This window comes from Terrapene carolina, unplaced genomic scaffold (assembly GCF_002925995.2).
Source record: "Terrapene carolina triunguis isolate 2854851 unplaced genomic scaffold, T_m_triunguis-2.0 Scaffold68, whole genome shotgun sequence".
In the NCBI taxonomy this organism is placed as follows: Eukaryota; Metazoa; Chordata; order Testudines; family Emydidae; genus Terrapene; species Terrapene triunguis.
In genome coordinates this window covers 23,726,615-23,752,493 of record NW_020664419.1, presented here as the reverse complement: position 1 = coordinate 23,752,493, position 25,879 = coordinate 23,726,615, and the positions used below count along the sequence as shown (strand labels likewise).

Here is a 25,879-nt window from a genome sequence, read left to right as displayed (position 1 = left end):
TTTGGTAATGCCCTTCAAATTTGATTTACCACACCTCTGCTATTCTGGCAACTGATCTCTCCTGGGCACACCATTCCAGTCACATCAGGCTGTGGTGCGTATGTAATGTAGACATGTCCGCTAGGGAGAAAATGGAAGACACCAAATGATTTTATTTATTGCCTAAGAAACTTTATATTTGAGTCCAGTTTGCCAGCACTTCAAGATCTGTACTTGACCTACATTCACCAACTAGTCCATGAGCTGAGTCAATATTTAGTATTCTTGTATTCTTTTAGTATTGGTGGAGTGGTCAGAAACGTGATTAGTATGTTCAGCTTTTCTGGTGATGCACAATTGCATGCAAAGATGCATTGGTTGTTTGTGTTGTATAAATATGTATAAATATATAAAACCACAAGTACATGCTTAGAATAGTATTTTTGGAATGTTCAGCCCAATTTGTAGAGTTCATATTAAAGGTCTGACTTTGACTAACTTTGTTTTTCCTAGAACGAGCTCTTCGTCCTAATAGAATGTATTGGAGACAAGGCATTTACCTGAACTGGTCTCCTGAAGCTTACTGTCTAGTGGAATCAGCAGTATTTGATAGCAATCCAGACAGTTTTTTGAAAATTACAGCTCCTTCTTGCAGAAAAGGTTAAATTATTCCTAAATATCTTCTTGTATCTGCTGTTTGAGTTAAACTTGGTGCATTTGTTCATTTTGCTTGCTCCTTTCAGAACATGCAGTATGTTTTTATAATCGCAGATATGAGACTGTGGTTCTAATTACCCTTTTTTTTTTTTTTGGCTTTTTACAGGTTGTGTCCTTTTGGGGCAAGTTGTGGATCACATTGATTCTCTTGTGGAAGAATGGTTTCCAGGTTTACTGGATATAGATGTATGTGGTGAAGGGGAAACACTGTTGAAGAAATGGGCTTTGTGTAGCTTTGAGGATGGCAAAGAACACCAAAAAATATTACTTGATGATTTACTTAAAAAAGTTGAAGAAGGTATATACTGTTTTAATTAAGCTAATTAGAGTACCTGTATAAATAAGTATTTATACAGTAATTCCTCGCTTAACGTTTTAGTTGTATTCCTGAAAAATGCTACTTTAAGCAAAACGATGTTAAGCGAATCCAATTTCCCCATAAGAATTAATGTAAATAGGGGAGGTTAGGTTCCAGGGAAATTTTTTTCACCAGACAAAAGACATATACAGACACACACAGACACACACACAGTATAGGTTTTAAACAAACAATTTAATACCGTACACAGCAATGATGATTGTGAAGCTTGGTTGAGGTGGTGAAGTCAGAGGGTGGGATATTTCCCAGGGAATGCCTCACTGCTAAATGATGAACTAGCACTCGGCTGAGCCCTCAAGGGTTAACACGTTGTTAATGTAGCCTCACACTCCACAAGGCAGCACGAATGGAGTGAGGGGAGACAGCATGGCAGAGAGGTACAGAGACACACACCATGTGTGTGAGAGAGAGAAACGCGCATTGCCCCTTTAAGTACGCTGACCCCACTCTAACTACACTGCCGTTTTAAGTAGATCAGCAAGTTGAGACAGCAGCTGCTGCCAGCAAGCTCCCTCTCTGCTGACCCTGTTGGTCCTCCCCCGTTCTGTAGAAATGGGGGCAGGAGCAGGGGGACACTCTGACATTAGCACCCCTTCCCCCCCCACCCCCCGCACAGCAAGCAGGAGGCTCCCAGGAATAGCTCCAAGGCAGAGGGCAGGAGCAGCACAGGACAGTGTGGGGAGGGACCGCTGAACTGCCCAGCAATTGATAGCCTGCTGAGCGGCTGCCGCACAGGGAACATAGGGGAGCAGGGAACTGATGGGGGGGGGGGGCTGTCGGTCCACCCTGGTTCCAAGCCCCCACCAGCTAGCTCCAACGGGCAGCTCTTTCTGCAAGCAGTGGACAAAGCAGGCGGCTGCAAAACAACGTGTTGTGGAAAATTGACCACATGGTTGATTTTGGATCAGACAGCCTGAGGCTCCTTTATTGATCAATCAAATATGCACGCATGGGGGAGTCAGCCAAGGCAGCCGAACCCCCCCGACAGATAAAATGCGAGAGTTTATATAGGATAAAACCACAAAAATTACATATACTTCCTTAAAGTTTTGCATCCATATAAGGAATAAAGCAAAACAAGCCTTTTCTGTTTTTCCTTCCTTTTGCCCTTTGCGGTTTCTTGTTCTGTCACCTGGCAGCTATTAATCATAGTCTGTTACAAAGGTTAATTCTACTTTTATAATTTCTACAGTTACTTCTGCTTTTATAGTTTCTACAGTTCTGCTTTTATGATTTCTCTTTACCCTACTTTTTCTATCTTCCCCCCCCTCCTCCCCTTTTCTACCTTCAGGCCATACTTTACAGACTGCTTAACTAAGTTTAGGCCCTGACCATTTTTTCCCCCACAGTCCGCCCCTTTATGGCGCCATCTTTGGCCTAAACTTCCACATTCATGAGCCCATTGATTTCCTTCCTTTCCTTTTCCTTTTTCTCATCCCAACTTTTGTCAAAAATTTCATTAACAATTATCAATGCCACTTGCTCCCTTACGCTGGGCTTGGCAAAAAATTACAAGCACAGCAGTGTTTTTTGCAACAGCAATAACAGAGGCATAATCCCAAACCAACCAACGCCACTACACGTGTTAGTCCACTTATGGTGACAATACGATGGGGTTCGTGCACAATTTTGGTTACCGCACACAACACATCTTGACTAATACACAAAGAAGACAGTCTATAGGCTGTTTGAAAGGAACCCTTTTCTATCTGATATATATTTTCAAGGATATGAATTTGCCCTTGTAAATCAGAAATTTTTTGCACTTCTGGTAACAATGAAAGCAGATTTTGGAAATGGTCGGGAACCAGGGTCGTCCAGTTAAAGGGCATTTTATACCTGAGAGTGGATTGCAAATTTTTATCCGCAGGCCAATAGATAATATGGCTGCCTGCAGTTGTAGTGAGGTTAAAATGGGCATCGTGTACAATATGGGCCTTAACAAATACACAACTGTTATTAGCCTGAAAGAACATGTCTCCTGTCAGGAGGGTTCCTAGTCCCTTACCCTCCCAACAAAAATGGTCATGGACAGTGATAATTTCCCCTGGCTTTAATTTATGTATGCATTGAAGCTGTGGGGGTTTTAATGGCCAGAGTGTCCATTGGTTTCTTATCCCAATCCAAATATTGGGTGTTATTTTAGGAGCACTGACTATGAATCGGTTAGGCATACCAGGTGGCTTGATTTTCCAAATGTCTCGGTGAATAACCCAATCCCACATGCATCCTCCCCATGGACCCGGCAGGATTCGGTAAGTGGGGGCCCACACCCCTTTAACCGGTCCATAGGCTTGGAAGGAGCACTGTGACTGTCCACACCTCCACCCAGAAAATCTCCAAGTATGCCTCCATGGCCAGAGATTAGATGGTACTCCTGAGGTGTCTGTCTCAGTCAGCAACTCCTGGGTTATTGAACTAAGGGCGGAAATGACATGCAATTCACCAGTTCCAGCCTGAACCTTAGTTAGTTGTGCTCCAGAAATAAGACTAGTGGCCTTTTCCAATTGGCCTATTTTTCCCCTCATGCTGTTGGCTTTTGTGGATATTCCAAATTGCAACTGCGCTATTAGCCCCATCCCACAAGTGTTCAGTCAAATCTCTTTTCTTTTTGGGAGAAGCCCAAGCCTTTTGTTGAGCTAATTTGAGGGCAGCCCCATTTGAGCAATTATGGTAAATAGCAGTGACCTAAAAACTGATGGTCCCCAGTGTGGCATTAATTATGGTCCATCGATATCCTGACACATGTCTCCTTGGGGTAGTCTTATACCACATTTCCTGGCTGGATACCGTTATATATTTTTGTGAGGCATTAACGTCAAGGGCATAGGAAGGGGCATATTGCAATAGGGTACAGGTTACATTATTGGTCACAGGGATTATCTGAGTACAGGTAAAATTCCTAGTGACAGAGAAGAGTCTTTGGGTACATATTTGACCATCTACCAATTGGGTGATCAAATAACAAAAGGGACCCTTTCCGGTTAATGTTTTACATATTCTAGGAATGGCCATCATATCCACCTTCTATAAAATCCAATAATCTTAAGCTCTGATTTTCGGGGCTCTTTGGTAGTAATGTCATACATTTCTATTTCCACCATTCCATTTGTTTTCCATTCGATGGTTCGTTCATAAAACCTATTTTGAACGTTAAAAAATAGCTTTCTTGAAAAAAATTCTAACAAATCACTGAGATGGGAGGGTCTTGGCCAGTGGATTTCAGTAGACTACACAGGTCTATTTGTGTTTGGATAAACCACAGGGGCAGGAGCAATGGTGGGAGGAATACTTGAGGCAGTGAGGAGCTTTTGGTATTTGTTATCTGGAAGCCAATTAGGGAGGGCAGTACATGCTGACGGTACTTGTCCAAAAACACAGGGCGCAGCCTGTGGAATAAACCCCAAGACCCAATTAATATCACATTCCCAAGAATGGCTCCCACAAGCCTCCCGCCCCCCCGCCCCCCCGCCAATGTATAATACTTCGTTTTTTATACCAGGGCCAATTCTTAATGTCTCTTATAGTCACGAATTCCTGGACTTTAGTGGTTTCAGTGGAGCGAGTGTTCCTTCTTCTTTCTTGGAACAGCCGTGGTTTAGCATTATGCAGGGGAGAGGTTACTAGCACATCACCCTGTAATGGTTTGGTTCTTCTAGCAAAGTTCAAATGCATAATACGTCTGTCAATGGACAAGAGAGAGGTCACCTTGTCCTTTTCTCCTGCTGTCCAGAAGAAACAGCAGCACCAGAAGGAGAGACAGCCGATCATCAGTCGGAGAATCATGTCACGGTGGAGGGGCGTTTTTGCAGTGCGAAGCGTGGGTCCAGGCAGTCAGTTCTTGACACTTCACAGTGTTGGTTGTTAACAGGACTTGGTATGGGCCTTTCCAGTGCGGGGCCAGGGCGGTCTTTTGCTGTTGGACCTTTATATAGACCCAGTCTCCTGGTTCCAGCGAATGGCAGGGTTGCTCAGGATCCTTGGGTGTATTTTTTTCACCTATATATAAAAAAACCTAACACATTTCATTAGTTCCTGGCGATAATCAAGCATTGTGTCATCCATTAAATGAATGTTCATCTGAGCCAGGGCCAGTGGGAGCGCAGCCAGTAGTTGTATCGGGTGCCCTGTTAGAATCTCATGAGGGCTGAGTCCAGTCTTTTGATTGGGAGTGGCCTTCAAAGGGCATTTGGCCATACTGGATCTGTGAAGCTGCACATAACTCTTTTATAATCTGTCCAGATATGCCAGATTGTGATACAAAATCCTTAAGCAAAAGTTTTACAACTGTTTTGGCATTCGCCTTTTTTACAAGGAAATACATTACTAAAACTAACACATATTTACAATTACAACATTTAAACATTTGAATAAAATCAATCTGAATACTTACAAAACGTCCCCAGGGTAGGGGACGCGCTGCTTGCCTAACTTTGACAGCTTTACCAACATTATGTTGCTGGTTAAGGTCTCTCCCTCCCTGTCGATCATGCCAACCAGGTTTGGTGCATTGGGTCTGCCCAACCCGTTAAGATTTGCCTAAACCCAGCAAGACCCCTTCCCAAGGTGTAGCAGTATCCTCTATCAAAACAGGCCAAGGAAGAATCCAATCTGTTATTATCTCCTTAATTTAAAAATAAGTCATTATTTCTATGGTCAGTAAGTGTGACTCCCCCGTTTTATCGTGCTGTTCATGCTGTTCTTCCTTCCTTTCTCATTGTCCCTAGCCCTGTTATTATCCTTTTTTATAATGCACCGGTGCTGAGGGGTTGTTACTGCCTCAAGGAAAGGTTGTATTAAGTCCGGACATAAAGAATTAAGGTTATTATTAAATAAGATGCATCTAGATGTAATGTGTGTATGTAAATAGGTGTGTATAAATAGATAAAAGGGGGGTTAGTCAAAAAGCCCACCCTCCTTGCTAAATTGGTAGTGAAACAATGCCTGTGCCCATGGAAAAATAATAATGCAACAAGGAAAAAAGGATCGGGCCCAGACAAGCAGGCAACCACAGTTTGAGGAAGTTGAAAGAAACAAAGTAAGAAGTTAACTCTATAGATATTGAAAGGAATTAAGCAGTAAAACTTTGTATAAATGTTAAAAGAAAATGTTATAAAAGAAAAATTCTTGGTTTCTTTGCAGCCATTCCTTTAGGAATGTCTGTAAATAATCCAGGCAAGAGGTTATTTAAGTAAAATCATTTGACTATAAAAAGTTAGTCAAATGATTTTACTTAAATAATCCAGGCAAGAGGTTATTTACAGACATTCCTAAAGGAATGGCTGCAAAGAAACCAAGAATTCTACTTTTATAATTTCTACAATTAGTTCTGCTTTTATACTTTCTACAGTTAGTTCTGCTTTTATGATTTCTCTTTACCCTACTTTTTCTATCTCACTCCCCCCCCCTTTTCTACCTTCAGGCCATACTTTACAGACTGCTTAACTAAGTTTAGGCCCTGACCATTTTTCCCCCCACAAACGTTGGAAGGGAGCATTGCGCAACAAGCATGGTCTCTAATTGAACAGCAACGTAACAACGGTAACTGGGACAATGTTAAGTGAGGAGTTACTGTACATGATCCCATTGCCATAGCATTTAGACTCCTCACATTATTTAAGAACACTTGATTAAAATAAACAATACCATCCTTATAATGTGATTCAACAACCACAGCTTTTTTGTCCTAATGTCTTTGTATTACAATACAGTATGGGCCAGATTGTGGCTAGCCCCTGCATTGGGGTACAAAGTGGGAGGGTTGAAAGAGACACTCGCCTTCTCATCCACGGGACCTGATCCAGCAAAGCTTATTCATGTGATTAATTCTGACTCATGTTAGTACTGCAGTGGACATTAGTCCTGTTGATTGGATCCTGTACAATGGTCACAATTAAAAAGGCAATATTAGCCAATAGGTACTACACAGTTACTAGAGTTATTTCCTATTCTACTTACACAGAAAAAATGTGGTATCTCAGTTAGCTTAATGCTGTATGGTAACTGTTGACAAAGGCTAGTTTTTAATGTTGACGACTGCATATGCCATTAAACCATGGTTTGGAATTATTTACACATGCAAGAAATGTATATAAATTGGAGAAGTATATTCAGTTGTCACTAGTTACTACACAAATGCAAAGTTCATATGAAGTGCATTAGTTGTATACATAAATAGAGAGAGATATGTACACTTCACTCAGTTTAGTGTGGTGAATATGCTATTTTATCTGCTTTTCAACTGCATCTTTTTTTTTTTCCTTACTTAGGTGATCTCTTAGTAAATCCAGATCAACCAAGATTTACCATTCCAATAGCCCAGATTGCTCCTGACCTGATATTGGCTGATTTGCCTAGAAATATCATGTTGAACAATGATGAATTGGAATTTGACAAGGCTCCTGAATTTCTGTTGGGTGAATATTAATTTTTAGTCCCTCCTATAAACCTAATATGTGGCAAGGATATTAAAAGTGTAACGTTTATGTAAATTAAGCTATCGGGCTAAATTATAAAACATACTGAAAACATTTTACTGAGGTTTTTTCTATTTGATGTATGTATTCTGCTGCTAAAAGATACTTCTGGATTATAGAGGGGTTTTTTAACTGCCAATAATATGTATGTTAGGGCCCTGATTTTTCAGATGTGCTGAGCGCACACTACTCTCACTGGCTTAAGCTGAGACTGTTGGTGCTCTGTGCTTTTTAGAGTCAGGCCCAGTCAATTTGAGAAAAGATTGATGTTCTTTTATTTTTTTTATATACCTTCCATTTCTTTTTGAAAAGGTGACGGTGGGTTTGGATCTGTGTACCGCGCATCATATGGTGGAGAAGAAGTAGCTGTAAAGATTTTTAATAAACATACTTCCCTCAGACTCTTACGACAAGTAAGAAATGTTGCCTCTTTTTATAGTGCTGCACTAGTAAAACTACAATAGTGAAGGGTTTAATAATGTTTAAGCACAGTCTCTGCCTTAATTCTGAATTTTCTGCCTTTTAGTAGTTAATATTGTTGAAACAAACCCAGTTCACCCCAGAACTATAAATATAATACATGCAGTATTTCACTTGATTTTACAATTTACAGGAGCTTGCAGTGCTTTGTCATCTCCATCACCCTAGCTTAGTGTCTTTGCTGGCTGCTGCAGTCCGTCCCCGGATGTTGGTAATGGAATTAGCCCCTAAGGGTTCTCTGGATCGTTTGCTTCAGCAAGATAGTTCAAGCTTAACTAAAACACTTCAGCACAGGATAGCTCTACATGTAGCAGATGGCTTAAGGTAAATATTCTTGAAATGCTAATTTTGGCACTGAAAAATATTGACAGTCTGAAAGTAGGAAAGCTTTCTCTTTTCCCTTCCTTGACTCTCCTTCTATACCGTGGGGGTGTATTCTCTTAGTCAAAGAAGTTCTATCTTTTTATATTTGATTTATTGAATAGAGGATACAGTCCTGTCTGTGTACTTGAAGCAGTGTATACAATTCTATTAAATTATGTAAGATCATTCAAAAAACTCTCTAGAAAGGTTATAATTTCTATTCAATTCTATAGCAGTTTTCCATAAGGGATTTGTTGACGTGGGCTACAAGAAGAACATTCTGTCAAGGGCATCTGCTACCATTACTTATTTGGGCCTCTGATGACATTTACTAGCTTATCCTTTCAAGATCTTAATCAACTGTAGGGCTAGACTATCATACATTCTTAATTTGTGTGTGTCCCAAAAGAGACAGAATTTTGTACTTTTTTTTTTTTAAATGTAGTCTAGGTTATTTGTTTTGTTGGTTTTCAAGGAAACGAACAAATAAAGGCAGAAAGCATAAAGTGACACCTCACCTGAAGGGCCAGGAACCGGAATACCACTCACAAGCAGTCAATACTTTTATATTTGGTCTATTCACTGTCTTTTCTCTTGTTTTTTCTATTCACAAGTGGGATTCACGTGAATGGAGAAAAAGCCAGAACTCTGGAACTTTAATTTTTCCCATTCTTTTTAACCTGAAAATCTGTGAATGTCTTTATAACGGCAAGGGAAATACGATTTTAAAATTACAAAATCTGGCAAGGAAGCTCAGGGGCAGGTGTAGGTGAAACTATGTTTATTTTTTGTTTAATTGGCTTCTTTTTGAAGTTCAAGACACCTCACTCTAAGTGAGGTGTCTTGAACTACAATACCAAGCTGTTCATGTGCCAACAACTGATATGTTGGGATAATTCCAAAACCATAATCCAGCAATCGGATATCATATTAGTGAACTTTTTCCTTTTGATGTCAGAATGATTAAAATTAATATCATGGCTTACTATCGTATTATTGATGCAGTCAGTGTAAATAGATAGATATGGATTTTAAATGCTTTCACCTAAGTACTTTTTTGTTAACAGGTATCTGCATTCCTCAATGATCATTTATCGAGATTTAAAGCCTCATAATGTGCTGCTCTTTACATTATATCCCAATTCAGCAGTCATTGCAAAGATTGCTGATTATGGCATTGCTCAGTATTGCTGCAGAATGGGGATAAAAACCTCAGAAGGCACACCAGGTATGGCAAAAAATGCTTTGTTGTCTTTTTTTGTTTTGTTAAAAAGAATAAGACAATATTTTGGAATTCCACCATAAGAAGTGTCCAATTAAGGAACAATCTACATTGCTGTGGTTCTCACCATGTTATAACTGATTAAAACAGATTTATATACCCTGGGCCTGATTCCCATTTACACTAAGGGGCCTTTTACACAATGTTGGCAGTATAATGGGGTGTTAAAAAGAATGTGTAAGTTAAATTACATTAAATGATCTTAATTATTTTTTCTTTTGTACAGATATGTTCAGTTTGAATATTTTTATGCTTATTATTTGATTAAAACAATATTCTAAATGTGGTTGGGTTTTAGTGGTCAGTAATGTGCGCTTTAGGGTTCTGATTTTTCAGAGGTGCTGAACACCTGCAGCTCCCGTTGACTTGAATTGGATCACGTTTACACCCATTTGAAGGCCCCTTTGCACTGCTAGAGCAATGAAAAAGTAGCCTTAGAGTAAATGAGCATTGGGGCCCATTGCCGTGAACATGAGGGCATGACTCCCATAGTGCAGTATCAGGCCCTGAGTTAGGATTGCAGGACGTGCCCTTCCTTTTCACTATTAAATAATAAAGCTCTTTTGATGGTTAGACTAATAGCACAGAAGCTTATTAACTGATTTACAGATACTTCTTTTACACTGACCTTCCATTTGCTCATTTCTTCTGTGATTTTCAGCATATGGACTGCTGCCAGTTCCAAAATAGTATGTAATTTTTTGTTAACTTCCTGTGGCCTTTTTCATCAAGAGGTATTTATTCTTAAAGGGACAGGCATGGCATCAGCCTGGCATGAATCATAGCTATTAATGAATCATTTATTTCCAGGATTTCGAGCACCAGAGGTTGCCAGAGGAAATGTGATTTACAATCAGCAAGCTGATGTGTATTCATTTGGCTTGCTTCTTTATGACATTTTAACAGCCGGAGGTAGAATAATAGAAGGCATGAAGTTTCCAAATGAATTTGATGAATTAGCAATTCATGGAAAATTACCAGGTATGTCATGTTTCTTCAAGATTTAACACTGGAACATACAGAGGGGAAAGATTATTTAAATCAGCGCCAGTACCAAATGACTGGAGGATAGCTAATGTGACACCAATTTTTAAAAAGGGCTCCAGAGGTGATCCCGAAAATTACAGAGCAGTAAGCCTGACTTCAGTACCCGGCAAACTGATTGAAACTATAGTAAAGAACAAAATTGTCAGACACATAGATGAACATAATTTGTTGGGGAAGAGTCAACATGTTTTTTGTAACGGGAAATCATGTCTCACCAATCTACTAGAATTCTTTGAGGGGATCAACAAGCATGTGGACAAGGGGGATGCAGTGGATATAATGTACTTAGATTTTCAGAAAGCCTTTTACAAGCTCCCTCACCAAAGGCTCTTAAGCAAAGTAAGCTGTCTTGGGATAAGAAGGAAGGTCCTCTCATGGATTGGTAACTTGTTAAAAAATAGGAAACAAAGGGTAGGAATAAATGGTCAGTTTTCAGAATGGAGAGAGGTAAATAGTGGGGTCCCCAAGGGTCTGTACTGGGCCCAGTCCTATTCAACATAGTCATAAAGGATCTGGAAAAAGGGGTAAACAGTGAGGTGGCAAAATTTGCAGATGATACAAAATTGCTCAAGATAGTTAAGTCCCAGGCAGACAGCGAAGAGCTGCAAAAGGATCTCTCAAAACTGGGTGACTGGGCAACAAAATGGCAGATGAACTTCAGTGTTGATAAATGCAAAGTAATGCACATTTGAAAATATAATCCCAGCTGTACATATATAATGATGGGGTCTAAATTAGCTGTTACCACTCAAGAAAGAGATCTTGGAGTCATTGTGAATAGTTCTCTGAAAATATCCACTCAATGTGAAGCGGCAGTCAAAAAAGCAAACCGAATGTTGGGAATCATTAAAAAAGGGATAGAAAATAAGACAGAAAAGATCATATTGCCTCTATATAAATCCATGGTACGCCCACATCTTGAATACTGCGTGCAGAGGTGGTTGCCCCATCTCAAAAAAGATATATTGTAATTGGAAAAGGTTCAGAAAAAGGCAACAAAAATGATTAGGGTTATGGAACGGTTTCCGTATGAGGAGAGATTAATAAGACTGGGATTTTTCAGCTTGGAAAAGATATCTCTAAGGTGGGATATGATAGAGGTCTATACAATCATGACTAGTGTGGAGAAGTAAACAAGGAAGTGATATTTACTCTGTCTCGTAACACAAGAACTAGGGGTCACCAAATGAAATTAATAGGCAGCAGGTTTAAAACAAACAAAAGGAAGTATTTTTTCACACTATGCACAGTCAACCTGTGGAACTCCTTGCCAGAGGATGTTGTGAAGGCCAAGACTATAACAGGGTTCAAAAAAGAACTAGATAAGTTCATGGAGGATAGGTCCATCAATGACTATTAGCCAGGAAGGGCAGGAATGGTATCCCTAGCCTCTGTTTGCCAGAAGCTGGGAATGGGCGATAGGGGATGGATCACTTGATGATTACCTGTTCTGTTCATTCCCTCTGGGGCACCTGGCATTGGCCACTGTTGGAAGACAGGATACTGGGCTAGATGGACCTTTGGTCTGACCCAGTATGGCCATTCTTATGTTCTTACAGTGATTGTCATACTGGCTAAGATAAATATTGCCACTTGTGTTGTATCCTATGTCTGACCATGGCCACTACTTGGAGGATAATGCAAAACAATGAGCAGTTTTTGAATTTGTCTAAAATTACATCCCATTTTCACACAGTGAGAAACTCAGATTTGGAGATATTGGGGCAACATCATCCCTGGTGTAACTTTATTCGAGATACATCAGGGATCAAATTGGTGCACTCCGTAAAGAAACAGGACTTTTGTAGGCTTAGAACTAAATTCAGACCTGGTCTAAGAGAGAAGATGTTCATTTTGTGGGCTGCATTTTTTTCATTAACCTTGTTTAATGTCATGTCCATATAAGGTGATACTGGGGATATCACTATACATTTTGATGGACAGAAAAAAAAACATTAATTCACCATAATTTAATATTTAAATTTTGGGTTTAGAACTCTCAGTGCCTAAGATGATGAGGTAAACCACTATGTGAGAATTTATCCTCATAAATCCCATAAATGTTATTGGGAGTTCCTGTGCAGTGTGCTGAAAATTCACCCGTATGATGAAAGACTTCCTCTAATTCTATTTAATACCATTCTCTCTGCCGAACAGAGATGAGTAAATTTTCAAAAGAGAGTGCATGGGCATTGTTGAAGTCCCCATTAAAAAGTCAGCATTTGCCAGCAGTTACTGCTTAGATCCAATTCTAAAATTAGGGAAATAGTGATGCCTTGGGCATCATGATGTCATTGTTGGTAATGACAACCACTCTAGCTGTGTAATGCCAATTTGCTGTTAATAGAACTTGAGCACTTAATCTCTATGCAGTTTGAAATTTTACCCTATTGTGGGATGTATCTCTGGGCAGCTTTGTAAGAAGTTGTGAGAAATTCTGGTAAGAAGAATGGTATTCATAACTCTCAGTCCTTAGTTGTGATAAATTGCACTAATTAGGCAATTATCTAATTAGCAGCACAAAATTTATATTTTAGATCCTGTCAAAGAATATGGGTGTGCCCCCTGGCCTGAAGTTGAAAGTTTAATCAGCAAGTGTTTGAAAGAAAACCCTCAGGAAAGACCTACATCTGCCCAGGTAGTTTGTGATTGTATTATGCAATTTTTGTGTAAGCTTCTACTGTTGACTTATTATGCTCTACCAATTCAAGAGGAAGTAGTGAATTTAAGTTAGGACTTGTCTATACAGTGTACATCTCTGGCATAGTCTGCATTCTAGTCCATGCTAGCAAATTGCATACTAACTGGCCCATGTGGATCCTGCTGGTGTGCACTAAAAGTTCCGTAGTGGGTGTTAATGTAGTCCTGTTTGAAACAGGACTACATTTAACATGCACTACGGAACTTCTGGGGTGCAACAGTAGGGTCCATACAGGCCAGTTAGTGTGCTACTCACCAGTGCACTAGAATTTACACCCCAGTGGTGCACCATGTGGACAAGCCCTTCGTAAGAAGTACAATATTTTCTCCTCACTATTTTGAACAGAAACATTTGTGCAACATACAAATTGGCCATTTTCTTTTATATTTTGCCATGAATCATCCAATGATGTTTCTGCCACTTCATTACTTGGTGATTAATACTCGTATATGCTAGCCACATAGGATTCGTGTCAGATAGACATTTTCAATTAACATTACACAACAAGAACTTGTTATAAAATTATGTATGCAGTTCATCTACACCACTCCGTACATATTCTAAAATGGTATAGATCTAAAAGCTACCATAGTGTCTTCTATCACTATACTACCTTGCTCTGTGATATTGGGTAAGATTTTCAAATGTGCCTTAAGTGACATACGAAACTAAGTCCCATTGACATTGTCCTGTAGTTTCAATTGGGAAAATGTATTCTTCACTTACACCTGAAAAACAGTAATGTAGTGCATAGTGACTGTGTACCTGCAGTACATGAGTAACCATTACATGCTGTGATACTGTGTACATAGATTGTACTTTATCCTTCAGAATGAAAAGTGCTATCTCTTTATTTACAGACTGTTGTTATCTTGGTTATCTTGTGTTGTCCTTTACAGGTTTATGATATTTTGAACTCAGCAAAGCTTATCTGTTTGATGAGATATATTTCAATACGCAGTGCCTTTACAGCAGAGTGCATGGTTGCTTCTAATCAAAGCTGCAAGAAGGCAGGGGTCTGGATAGGTAATGGAAATACAAAAAAAGGCCAGGTTTCGTTTATTGACTTAAATACAGACGACCAAACTTGTGAGGTAGGTGTGAAAGTTGTCATTTATTACTAACTCCTTGGCATTGATAGGTCTGGTGTTTCTATATTTACATATTAAATGCATTTTAACAATAGGGTATAGCATCTGGAAAGCCTAGCTCCCAGCTTTGACTGCTTTCATGCTGGACAGCCATATCAGCTACGTCTCATGGTCAAAATTCCAAAGGCATTTGATATAAGAATCTGCAGTGATACCATGAGATGAAGCAGAAAAATTGTCACTAGTTTTTTGGGGTTTTTTTTCTATGTAGACTTACCTTATGAAACTATAAAACATTAGAATTGATAGTTACTGTACTGACAGGGAGGTGGGGACTTTGAGGCTTAATTCCCTATGTCTGAAAAGTGCTTTGAGATCCTCAGATCAAAAGGGCCACAGAAATGCTTCTTTTTTAAGAGCAATTACTGATAGTGTCTCAGGGAGGGGCATAGCTAGAAGTCATGGGATGGAACTGAGCAAAGTGAAATTTAAGCTGATTATCATGAGACTTCCTGACAAGTGAAGCTGGTTAGCTTATGGAATACAGAGCAGGGGCAAAGCCCCTGGGATCTAGACTTGATAATCTTTCAAGGTTCCTTCCAGCTCTACATTTCTATCATTCTGTGATCATCTTCTCCTCCCTCCTGTCCATCCAACACCCCTCACAATATTGTCCTACCACCAGTGCATTTCTTTCTTCCAGTGGGCTGGCTGTACGCCAACCCTCAGCCTTTTTGCACTGAGGCCAGAACACAGACCAATAATCCTGATAACCCTCCATGCCAATACAATTTCCTGTAATTCCCACTCCTCTCAGGAGACTCTCACTGCCATGGGATGCACCCACCAAATGTCTCCATTTAGTTTCTGGAGTTCCCATATCCAATATTGTCACAAGAAGCAGATTTGCAAACTGGAAGCTGGATTACCCAGGCTAGGTATGCAAAGTTGCACGTGTTTCACTACCAGCACTGGATATGACTCATCACAGAGCATATTAAAAGAAGGATTTCTGTGACACAACAGACAGTAGTGAGACACAGGCATGAGATAGCAGATACTGTGTTACATTTGAAACTGCTGCTTTCTGGGGGGAGGGCGGGATTTTTTAAAATGAAATATTTAGATCTGTGCTTTATTTCCATCAATTAAACTGTGCCACAGAAAGTACCATAAGTGCAGTTCCATTTCTTTGCTCCTCTAACAGCTTTCAGATCTTCATTAGCTGCTATATGCTGAGAATGTATGTGTTCCTGGCAGGGGCTGCATGAGCTTTTTTATGTATCGGGGTAGCCGTGTTAGTCTGTATCTACAAAAACAACAAGGAGTCCGGTGGCACCTTAAAGACTAACAGATTTATTTGGGCATAAGCTTTCGTGGGTAAAAACCTCACACTGATGCATCCGAAGAAGTGAGGTTTTTACCCACGAAAGCTTATGCCCAAATAAATCTGTTAGTCTTTAAGGTGCCACCAGACTCCTTGTTGTTTTTATGAGCTTTTTTGCCGCCCCAAGCACGGCAGGCAGGCTGCCTTCGGCGGCTTGCCTGTGGGAGGTCTGCCGGTCCTGCGGCTTCGGCGTACCCGCCGCCGAATTGCCGCCAAATCCACGGGACCGGCGGACCTCCCGCAGGCAAGCCGCCGAAGGCTGCCTGACTGCTGCCCTCGCAGGGACCGGCAGGGCGCCCCCTGCAGCTTGCTGCCCCAGGCATGCGCTTGGAGCGCTGGTGCCTGGAGCCGCCGCTGGTTCCTGGTAGTTAGTTAATTAATGTGTTAGATCACCATGCTGGCCTTCTCACAGCATTGGGCAGACAGATGGTGCATTCTTAAAAGGACAGGCATGGCATCAGCCTGCCATGGATCATAGCTATTTATGAATCATTTATTTTCAGGATTTTGAATGCCAGAGGTTGCCAGAGGAAAAGTTGAAAGTATCTTCTGCTAATTGGGGATTTCTTTCCATGGGGAAGAAAGGCCTTCTTCCCAGAAGGGCCTAGTGTTTTTACTTTATGCAATTCAGTAGTGTAATCCTTGCTGAAAAATAACCAGGCTGCTTTTAATTATTTTTTCTTGACACAGGACATTGCAGATGGAAGAATCTTGTGTTTGGCTTTAGTGACTCTTCCTACAGAGAGAGAAAACTGGGTTGTGGCAGGAACACAGTCTGGTTCCCTGTGGGCATTTAATACAGAAGACGGAAAAAACAAACACCATCTTCAGAAAATGTCAGATTCTGTTACCTGTTTATACTGCAACTTTTTTTCAAAGCAAAGGTATCATTTAGAGTTTAAACATTATGGGCTACATTTTGAAATCTGACTTCACAGCAATATTCACTAAATGGGTGGTTGTACGTGTATTGTGCCTGAAGCTGCATACTTTGCACAGGTGTTACTTGCTCACAGGCAGAGCTTAAATGCTTATTTTTGGACATGTGGCCCTCTGGTCACTTTTAGTGACCAATAAAACCTCTGATCTGCCAGACACTTCTGTTTTTAAATCTTCTTTAATGAACGTCCTTTCATGAGGCAATTCTGGAATTTATAATTTCATTTCAGCAAACAGAAGAATTTTTTTCTGGTGGGAACCGCTGATGGCAAAGTAGCAGTTTTTGAAGACCAAGTAGTAAAGGTAAATTTAACACATATAGTACTCTCTTTAAAAAAACGTGATCAGTAATATGTAAAGTAACTACTTCTAATAGCTTTCTTTCATGCAGTTTACAAAAAAAAAAAAGGGGGGGGGGGGTTGCTGAAACCAAAACCCAGTGGCACAAAGGTGTTATAAAGGTATAGAAAATCTGCCCCTGTATGTGTTCTGTGTTTGATTTGTCAATTTCTAAGTTGCCTTGTATAAGTATATATTGTATGTTTCTAATGGAGGGTATATTTTCTTCTTACAGTGCAAGGGTGCAGCACCTTTGAAGATATTAACTATAGGGAATGTCAGCACACCACTTATGTGCTTAAGTGAATCCACATATGCATCTGAAAAAAATATAGTCTGGGGAAGCTGTGGAACAAAGATCATATCATTATCTGGTGATATATCTATTCAAAAACTGATTGAGACAAAGACAAGTCAGCTGTGAGTATTTTATACTAATCTAATTTGGTTCTTCTTGTTTTCATTAACATTTTATGTCAGTGTTTTGTTTGAGAATCCTGTCCTATTGCTTGTTCTTTGTAAATACCTTATTTCCATTTTTTTCCTTTAATAATATTTTAAAAAAATAAAAGATCAACGGATACTTAAGGTATTTGTTCTAGTTTTAAAGCAAACATTAAGTAGTATGCATTTTTATTTTACAAATGTGGCAGAAGTAGATGTATGTTTTATGAATGTATAAATGCTATTGGGCAAATGCACACATGGGAAGAATTTGCTCAACTCCGATTTATTTCATTGAGAGCCATGTACATGCATTGAGCATAGGATTTACCCTATATAATTATACTTATAAAGGTATGTGTATACGTCTTTGCCCAATATACATACATTGCATATAATTCCTCACCTCTAATTATTAAGAGGCTAAAATTTTATTGTGATGAAGATACCAAAGGTCTTATTCATGTATCAGACTGTGAGGCTGAAGTTGTTGAGCGTACAGTCCTCACCCCTAATCAGTGAGGCAGAAGGATGCTCTTTTCAAATTGCAGAGATATTATGATAAAAGTTTGCACAATCATGGGATTTGTAAGAGATTCAAATTACTAAGTACTCAAAAAGGTTGCTACTAGAGTTAAAAACAGAAGTAAAGCAGACTGGGCAGAATCAGGCTGCACCCATTTTGGGTCTGGCCCTGTGTTGTGCTGAGCAGCTCTCCAAAAGAAGTCAAAAGTCCTTAGCAGCTTGCAGGATCTGGCCCTTTGTTAGAATAGGAAGAAGCGGTGTTTGTTCTGTTGTGACCTGACAAATATGTTTAGGGAAAATTTGTTAATAGATACTGAACTTGGTTCTGCTTCCACATAATTCAGTGGTAAAACATCCATTGACTTGGTTGGGAGCAGGAGCAAGCACATTAAGATTTCCCATATCTTGGACCAATAGTTACATTATAGGCCTGAATCTGATCTCACTTACAATGGTTTTATACTGGTGTAACTCCACAGATTGTAAACATTCAGATCAGATCCTTTATTTTTAAATTGATCCAGGCCCACTTTGTTTTTAGGCTTCGTGGGTCTGTAATTGTAGGCAGAGCTTACCTATTAGGAATATAGTATACATTTAATATTTTTTTCCTCTTTCTTAGATTCTGTCACAAGGCTTACAGTGATGCAAACATTATTTCAATAGCAGTGGACAAATCCATCTACTTGGCTAAGAAAAACAGCCATTTTGTGGAAGTTTGGGATAAGAAAACAGAGAAACTTTGTGAACTAATTGACTGTGCACATTTTCTAAAGTAAGTGTCTTATTTTATACTGTTGGTGTTGTGTGTAATAGATGAATAGTGGATTCTTCTGGGAGATTGTCTAGTGAAATACTTCACATTTTGGGGGTGGTGGGGAAGGGAATCACTGGTGAGACCAGTTCTGTTGTCAGGCATGGCTTTTCTTTCCCCTCTTCTGGTCCTAAATTTTGGACTGGTCCAGGCAGGCTCTCAGGATTTTTCCATGGCCTTCATTCTTGAGCTTCAATTAATTTTACACCAAATGTTTATTTCACTGACTACATGTAACCCCAGATTAATGCTTTAACTCTGTGGGACTCCTGTCCATGCCACCACAGCTATGGACTGACATAGGATAGTTAGGTAACATTATTATCTCCCACCCTTTGCTCCATGCCCAGATTGAGAACACAGGCAACATATCTGAGAATTTCAGATAGCAAAATTAAACCACCCTATCTATTGCTCCTGTCCTTCAGAGCCTAACCCTGCAAGGTATTAAATGCCTCTGGGCCTTTTGAGTGCCCTCAAATCCCATTGTGAACTCAAGAAACTGTGAGAGTGTGACGCTGAGATGAGGGCATATCAGGAGTTACCCAGGAGATACTCAACAGCTCACGGCTTCTGCCTTCAAGAAAAGAGATTCTAAGATGCCAGAAGTGATCACCATTAGTATTAATCCATGATGTAGTAGCTTTTCCTCCAATGTATAAAATGCCCATACTGGATCCTCTGGGGACCATAACTATAACACGTATACTATATGCAAATATATACAACTACACACATATGGTACACACAACTATATGTATGTGCATTAATTGAAAATAAATCTACTCGTGCTAATAAAATTACTCATATTAGCACATTGCAAGAGGAAATCCTGGCACCTGAAGGGATTGCATTTTTTGGCAGGGGAGGGTGTTTTAATTTCTTTTGGTCTGTACAGGGATTTCTCTTCCCCACCCTCTGCCAGTCTTTCTTTTTCATATAGGAGAGAATTTAGAATATGGAAGGGAAGGTTTCATTTCTGAGTTTCTCTTATCCCCAATCCATAAACAGTACTAATTAGATTGGTAACCAAAATACCTTAAAATAGAGTCCCCATCCTCAAATTACCTCCTGCTAGGCTACACAAGCCTAGTTAATTTAACTCTTTGAACACACTTATCTTCCCACCTAACAAAGCTGGTGAAAAGGAGTGCTGTATGTCAAGTCTGTTTCATTCTCATGCTGTCATGAGCAGTAGCATTCCCTTTTAAAGACTAGAACAGGGAATTATTCAAATACAGCTTTGAGAGTCAAAAAGAAAGAAGAGCTACCCGTGTCCAATTTAAAGCCCTGTTCAGGTTGCCCAAGTTAAGACTGATGGTTCTTAAAACTTCAGTAGTTTCTTCCCAACTTGTTTAATTTAAGGAATTTCTTAGGTTGGGATTCATGCAGTCTGCATTGACACCAGATTGAAAATATTTTGTCCCGTGCAAGGGCATCAATTTAGCAATTATCCAATGAAATATCCATGCATGCAAGCAATTTCTAATACAAAATCTCTTCATATTTTTAGGGAGGAAGTGGTGAAACTAAATAAAGAATCAAAACATACAGTGGCTTATTCTGGAAGAGTGAAGACCATCTGTCTACAAAAAAATTCTGCCCTCTGGATAGGAACAGGAGGAGGACATATCCTGCTGCTTGATTTAACAACACGTCGTCCTATACGAATAATACACGATTTTTGTGACTCTGTTCGAGTCATGCTGACAGCCCAGCTAGGTAAATATTCAAAAGAAACAATCTTTCATTATAGAATTATTGACAATTCCTGTTTGACATGACATTCCGTGAACTAATTAGAATATTCATTTTTTTCATTCACTCTATTCTATTTGCATGTTTAATCTAACCAATCTAAATCCTTATATGAGTAAATACCAAAGAATGTGCTACTGGTGCTAGATGTGACAGCAGTGGCTCCCGCACTTTTTCTATGAAAGCTCCACTTGTGACCAGTCGCATCTCGCTCACGCCCCTTTTATGCCATACCCCCCGCACACTTGCCACCATCCTTCTGTCCATTTTATTTCTCCTGTTCTGTCTGCCTGTTTTCTCTTTCTTCATTCTCTCCCTTTTTCCTTCTCTCTCTCTCTCTGAATATGTATGTAGAAAGCAACAAGATTATACATAATCATTCTTTTTTGCTTATTTGATTTGTGGCGCCCACTCTCAGTTCCCACTCAGCAGAACTCTAATTGGTGCCTCCATAGGGCAGAGTTACATGTGCAGCTTGCAATTCAGCTGTGTGAAGTAGGAGCAGAGAATAGAAACTTGGGTTAGGGGGCTGCTGTCAGAGCCTACAGCTTTGTATGTATGAGCTGCTCCTGTCGCCATGGCCACCTCTGTGAGCCACTGTGGAAGCAGGAACTGAAGGTGGGTGGTTTTAAAGGAGTTACTTCTGCTTTACACATAGCTACAAGAGCACATGTGCAGAGGGGTCAGATTTGGGGTATGGTAATTTTCTCCATCCCCACTGTTCTTCTGTGTCGCCCAGACTAATCTAGACATCCCCAGGTTACAATACATTATAGTGCAGGGATGGAAAACTTAGGTATATGTATTATAATTAAATACTCTGGGATACTGCACATGGACTACATTCACCTTCTAAGAAACACCCCTGAGCTGCATCTCCAGTGTCAGCATGGAATAAAGCATGCCCATAGTAGGAAAAGTGACTCTAAAGCTAACATTGTGGAGTTCCCACACTTACTATATTCCTGTTCATTAATTCCATACTTTAAAGCTCTGATATCTTCTCATTAGCTCATGTGTATGTCTACCCACGCTGGGAATCACACCTGCCAGCAGCTGTGTAGACATCCTTAGTCTGCTCTGTTTGTACTGTGAGTTTAATAAAAGTTCATATCCTTCCATGCTTCAACACTAAAAACTAAACATGGCATCGTCGCCAAAAATTCTCACTTCACTGCCATTTTTTTTTTTTTAAACTTTTGGCAATCTGTAGTGTATTCACAAACAGCATCTTCTTTACAACCTGTTTACGTTAACTGTATACACTGATAACCCAGAATTTCCTCTAATGGTTTTCTGTAACAAAAATGCATACTGTGCTTACCTAGAATCCTGAAATGGGAAATCTGTACAATCCAGAAGGGGACAGGCACACTGTTCCAGACGTCAGTCACCCATAGCGGGCAGAGCTAGCCCAGCACGAGGAGGGTGCACTGTGTATTTTCATAGTGGGATAACTGCTGCTCTAGCAAGCACTCCCTGCGAGACCCAAGAGGAATTTTGGCTGATTCAGGCAGAAGCCCTCCTGGGACTCCCGGCATGGCCCCTTAAACCTTCCACAATCCCAGATTTGGTAATAAACCAAAATCTAGCCTTATATATGCTCCATAAGACACAGGGACGAAGCCTGTCCTCACACCCAAATTCATAAAACTTTAACATATTTTCACTGCATTTTTTTCTTTACTCTACCCAGTGAGGCTGGATGGGTGTAAATGAAGGTAAATGATTTACAATATTTATGTAATTTGTCCTTTATCTCTGATAAATCCCCCATATTAAATGGGGGCGCGCACACACACACACACACACACACACACACACACACACACACACACTGCATTTTTTCATGTCACTTTGATTGGTAATGTTGAATTTTGATTTTTTCTAACAGTAAAATGTATAATATGCATTAGTTTACTGAAATCTGCTTTCTTTTCTTTCAATGGTGCATGTAATCTGCTTCTTCTGCTCTTAAATGAAGTGAAATCCAAGTGCTAGTTAAAATTAAAATCTAACATTTTATTTTTGAAAAGGGAGCCTCAAGAACGTCGTGCTGGTTTTGGGGTACTGCTATAAATGTAATGAAGACAACAAACATCAGAAAGGTATCTGGTAATTTATTTTACTAATCCATATTACTTACGTTGTAAAAAATACTGTACTTTTTTTTTTTTTTTAAGATGTCTGTTAGGAATTTGATTATATCATTTGATATATTTTCATTGCAGCTTTGTGGTGATTTATTGTTGTCTGTGTGTTTCTAGACTCCTGCCAAAATGAGCCTGTAAAATATAACAATGGCATATTAATATAAAATTAAATGTGATATTAGGGATGGGTTGATTTGGATAAAAGAAGAACCAGACAAACCTTTGCTCAAAATTCTAACTGAACCAGAACCTCTTTTAAGGGTCCCTGATTATAACTGTAATAAAATCCTTTGCCTCTTTACTGTATGTAACAATATCCAAAATTATACCTACAGTAATCAGAATTGAGACTAGGAAGCCTTATCCCACAAGCCTTTTTCACGCAAGTAGTCCTTTCATCCCCTTACTCCACTGAAACCAGTGAGACTGCTTCGAGAAGACAGGACTTACTCCCTGCATAAGGGTTGCGGGACTGGGCTCACACCCAATATAATCTGAGCCATAGTAAATGTAGGGTTCAAATCTGTTTTAATTCTATTTTAATGATTTGGGCCTGATTCTCATTTACACTAAAGCTCATTTACATTTCCAGTCTATTATTTCTGACTGTAATTAAAAACAAAGCAGCAGAATCACATTTGTAATGCAATAATTGTATCTGTGTAGTACTTTTCAATGTTTTTTAAAATTATTTTTACAGAGCTGCAGTCGTGTATGTCTGTGTGGGACATTAAGCTGCCCCATGAAGTACAAAACCTGAAAAAGCACATTGAAGTGAGACAGGAATTAGCAGAAAAAATGAGAAATTTTTCTTTGGATTAAGGAACCCTAGACAAGTGGAGAGTCACCTTGTTTCCCATTGGTTTAAATTTTTACTATATATTGCATTACTTTTTTGTTTAAGAAACAAAGGGAAGTGATGGTTGTTCCTCAAAATCATGAAATATCAGAAGAAATAAGGAATGTTTTTATTTATAATATTTTGATTTATAATATTTTGAAGGAGTCAAAACTATTCACTCAATCTGCTTTCAGCAACACTGGTATAAATCCAAAGTATCTTTATTGGTATGTTTCTGATTTTGGTTACACCAGCATAAATCCAGAGTAACTCCAGAGGATTAGATTCTGCTCCTAGTTACATCCATCTATATGCAGAGTAACTTCATTAAGTTGACACTGTAAATCAGAGCAACGTTTAGGCCTCACTAGATAGTCTGCTGCCTGCATAGGTGAACGTTACTGATGGTTAATGTTATTAGTTAAACTCATATTTAATAATTTTGATTATATGAAAGAAAACATTGTCCATTATCTGATGGATAGTACAGCTAGTTAGTGAAATGTACACAGCCTAATTTACAAAGCACAGGCTGAATAGGTCAGGCTTTTTTCTTTCCTATGTACATTAGAGTTTGGCAGTTTTCAGTCTGTTCATAAAAGGCTGTGCACTGCAACAGCAAAGACAAAATTCAGAATGAAAGTGTCTGTCAAGATAGTGCCTTTTTTTGACTATGAGTGTATGCCTGGCACTGGGCAATGCAATCTCATTAATAGAAACACTATTGTTTCATAACACATTCACACATGTAATTCTACAACTCCCTTTGCATGGTCAAGAGAACGCAGGGTAAAATTCTAGTTCTGAATGTTGCTGTAAATAGTACACAGAATGTGGTATGACATGGTGCTTCTCAGGTAGCTATAAAGTGCCTATGGAGTATTCACGCAATAGAATTGTCCAGTTTGCTTATCTCAGTCTGAAAAAGAATGAAAACTATAGTATTCATATTTACCATGTGTGCAAAGTTTACCATCCAGCCTTGTTATGAGCCCTTATATTGATATTTTTGTAGTATGTAGTGGAGCCTGCAGGCATCCAAGAATGGGCTACTTCTTGCCTTGTGTAACCCCACTGTGAGACTGCTCACACACACACCTACCTTTATTCTGGAGATACCATTTTATTGCTCTATATCCATTAACCCAATTGTCTGTCAGCATGACTCGGTGCCTTACTTCTGTCCTTCATACCACAGACACGTGTCTTGATCCCTAAGACCAAGAGCATCTTCACCATAACAAGCCTGCAATGCCAGGGAACAAAAAACCCAAAGCTGTGCAGCAGAGCAAGGTGTTGCCACCAAACAAGTCCCCCTCCCTCCAATCTTTTACAGTTATAAATAATTCCCAAAATAGGATAACAGAGAGCATAGAACCTTCTCAAAATGAATCAATGTTTGGCTATTTGGATTCTTTTCATATGTGCACTGTTTATAATGTGTTTGTGTTGTATTATGTGCTATGAATAATGCTATTTATATGGGATTTTATAATGCAAAAAATACATTATTTTTATCATAAAGAAATAAACTTAAATATCTAATGTTATTTCACGTGCTGAAGTCAGTTTATAAATCATGTTGAAGTGTAAGCCTTGTATCTATTTATTGGAACACTATTTTGTGGATATACATTTTCATGGACAATTTTCCAATAGTATGCTTTATTTCTCACAGCATTTCTATATAGCGGGGGCCTGACCGCTTATGTGCAGGAGTCTATCAAATTCGCAGCCATGAAAATTGTGTCATGGACTGTGAAATCTGGTCTTTTTGTGTAACTTTTACCCTATGGTATAGAGTAAAAAGTACACAAAAGTACACAACATTTCTCAGATTGGTGGTCCTGACTCAAAAGGGGGTCACAAGCCTATTGTGGGGAGGGTTGTTCATGGTATTGCCATCATTACTTCTGCACTGTTGAGGGCAGCTACGCTGCCTTCAGAGCTGGGTGCCTGGCCAGAGGCCGATGCTTTCCGGCCACCAACCCCATCAGCCTCCTGCAGAGGAGACGGGAAGGGCTCGATGGCCAGAGTATACAACTTGGCTGACAGCAGACAGCCTTGACGCACCTCTCATCTGAAGCTGATGGGTTCGGTCAGGGTCCAGTTGAGCTTGACCAAACACCCAGCAGAAGTGTACAGCAGCTGAAGAAAACCCGCA

At 39.6% G+C, this 25,879-nt stretch overlaps 1 protein-coding gene across 1 annotated transcript in view; it reads left to right on the top strand.

Annotated features, from left to right (window-relative positions):
- LRRK2 (leucine rich repeat kinase 2) overlaps positions 1-25,265 on the top strand; it is a 122,080-nt gene extending 96,815 nt beyond the window's left edge. Inside the window, exons 34-49 of the mRNA XM_026648909.1 lie at positions 493-639; positions 803-994; positions 7,345-7,491; positions 7,864-7,964; positions 8,165-8,355; positions 9,462-9,622; positions 10,487-10,657; positions 13,261-13,361; positions 14,324-14,518; positions 16,593-16,786; positions 17,072-17,144; positions 17,416-17,600; positions 18,772-18,924; positions 20,477-20,685; positions 22,758-22,829; positions 23,575-25,265. Coding sequence (XP_026504694.1) covers positions 493-639; positions 803-994; positions 7,345-7,491; positions 7,864-7,964; positions 8,165-8,355; positions 9,462-9,622; positions 10,487-10,657; positions 13,261-13,361; positions 14,324-14,518; positions 16,593-16,786; positions 17,072-17,144; positions 17,416-17,600; positions 18,772-18,924; positions 20,477-20,685; positions 22,758-22,829; positions 23,575-23,696 — 2,414 coding nt within the window. The 3' untranslated portion in view covers positions 23,697-25,265. The remainder of the gene's footprint in view (positions 1-492; positions 640-802; positions 995-7,344; positions 7,492-7,863; positions 7,965-8,164; positions 8,356-9,461; positions 9,623-10,486; positions 10,658-13,260; positions 13,362-14,323; positions 14,519-16,592; positions 16,787-17,071; positions 17,145-17,415; positions 17,601-18,771; positions 18,925-20,476; positions 20,686-22,757; positions 22,830-23,574) is intronic.
- The last annotated feature ends 614 nt before the right edge of the window (positions 25,266-25,879 follow it).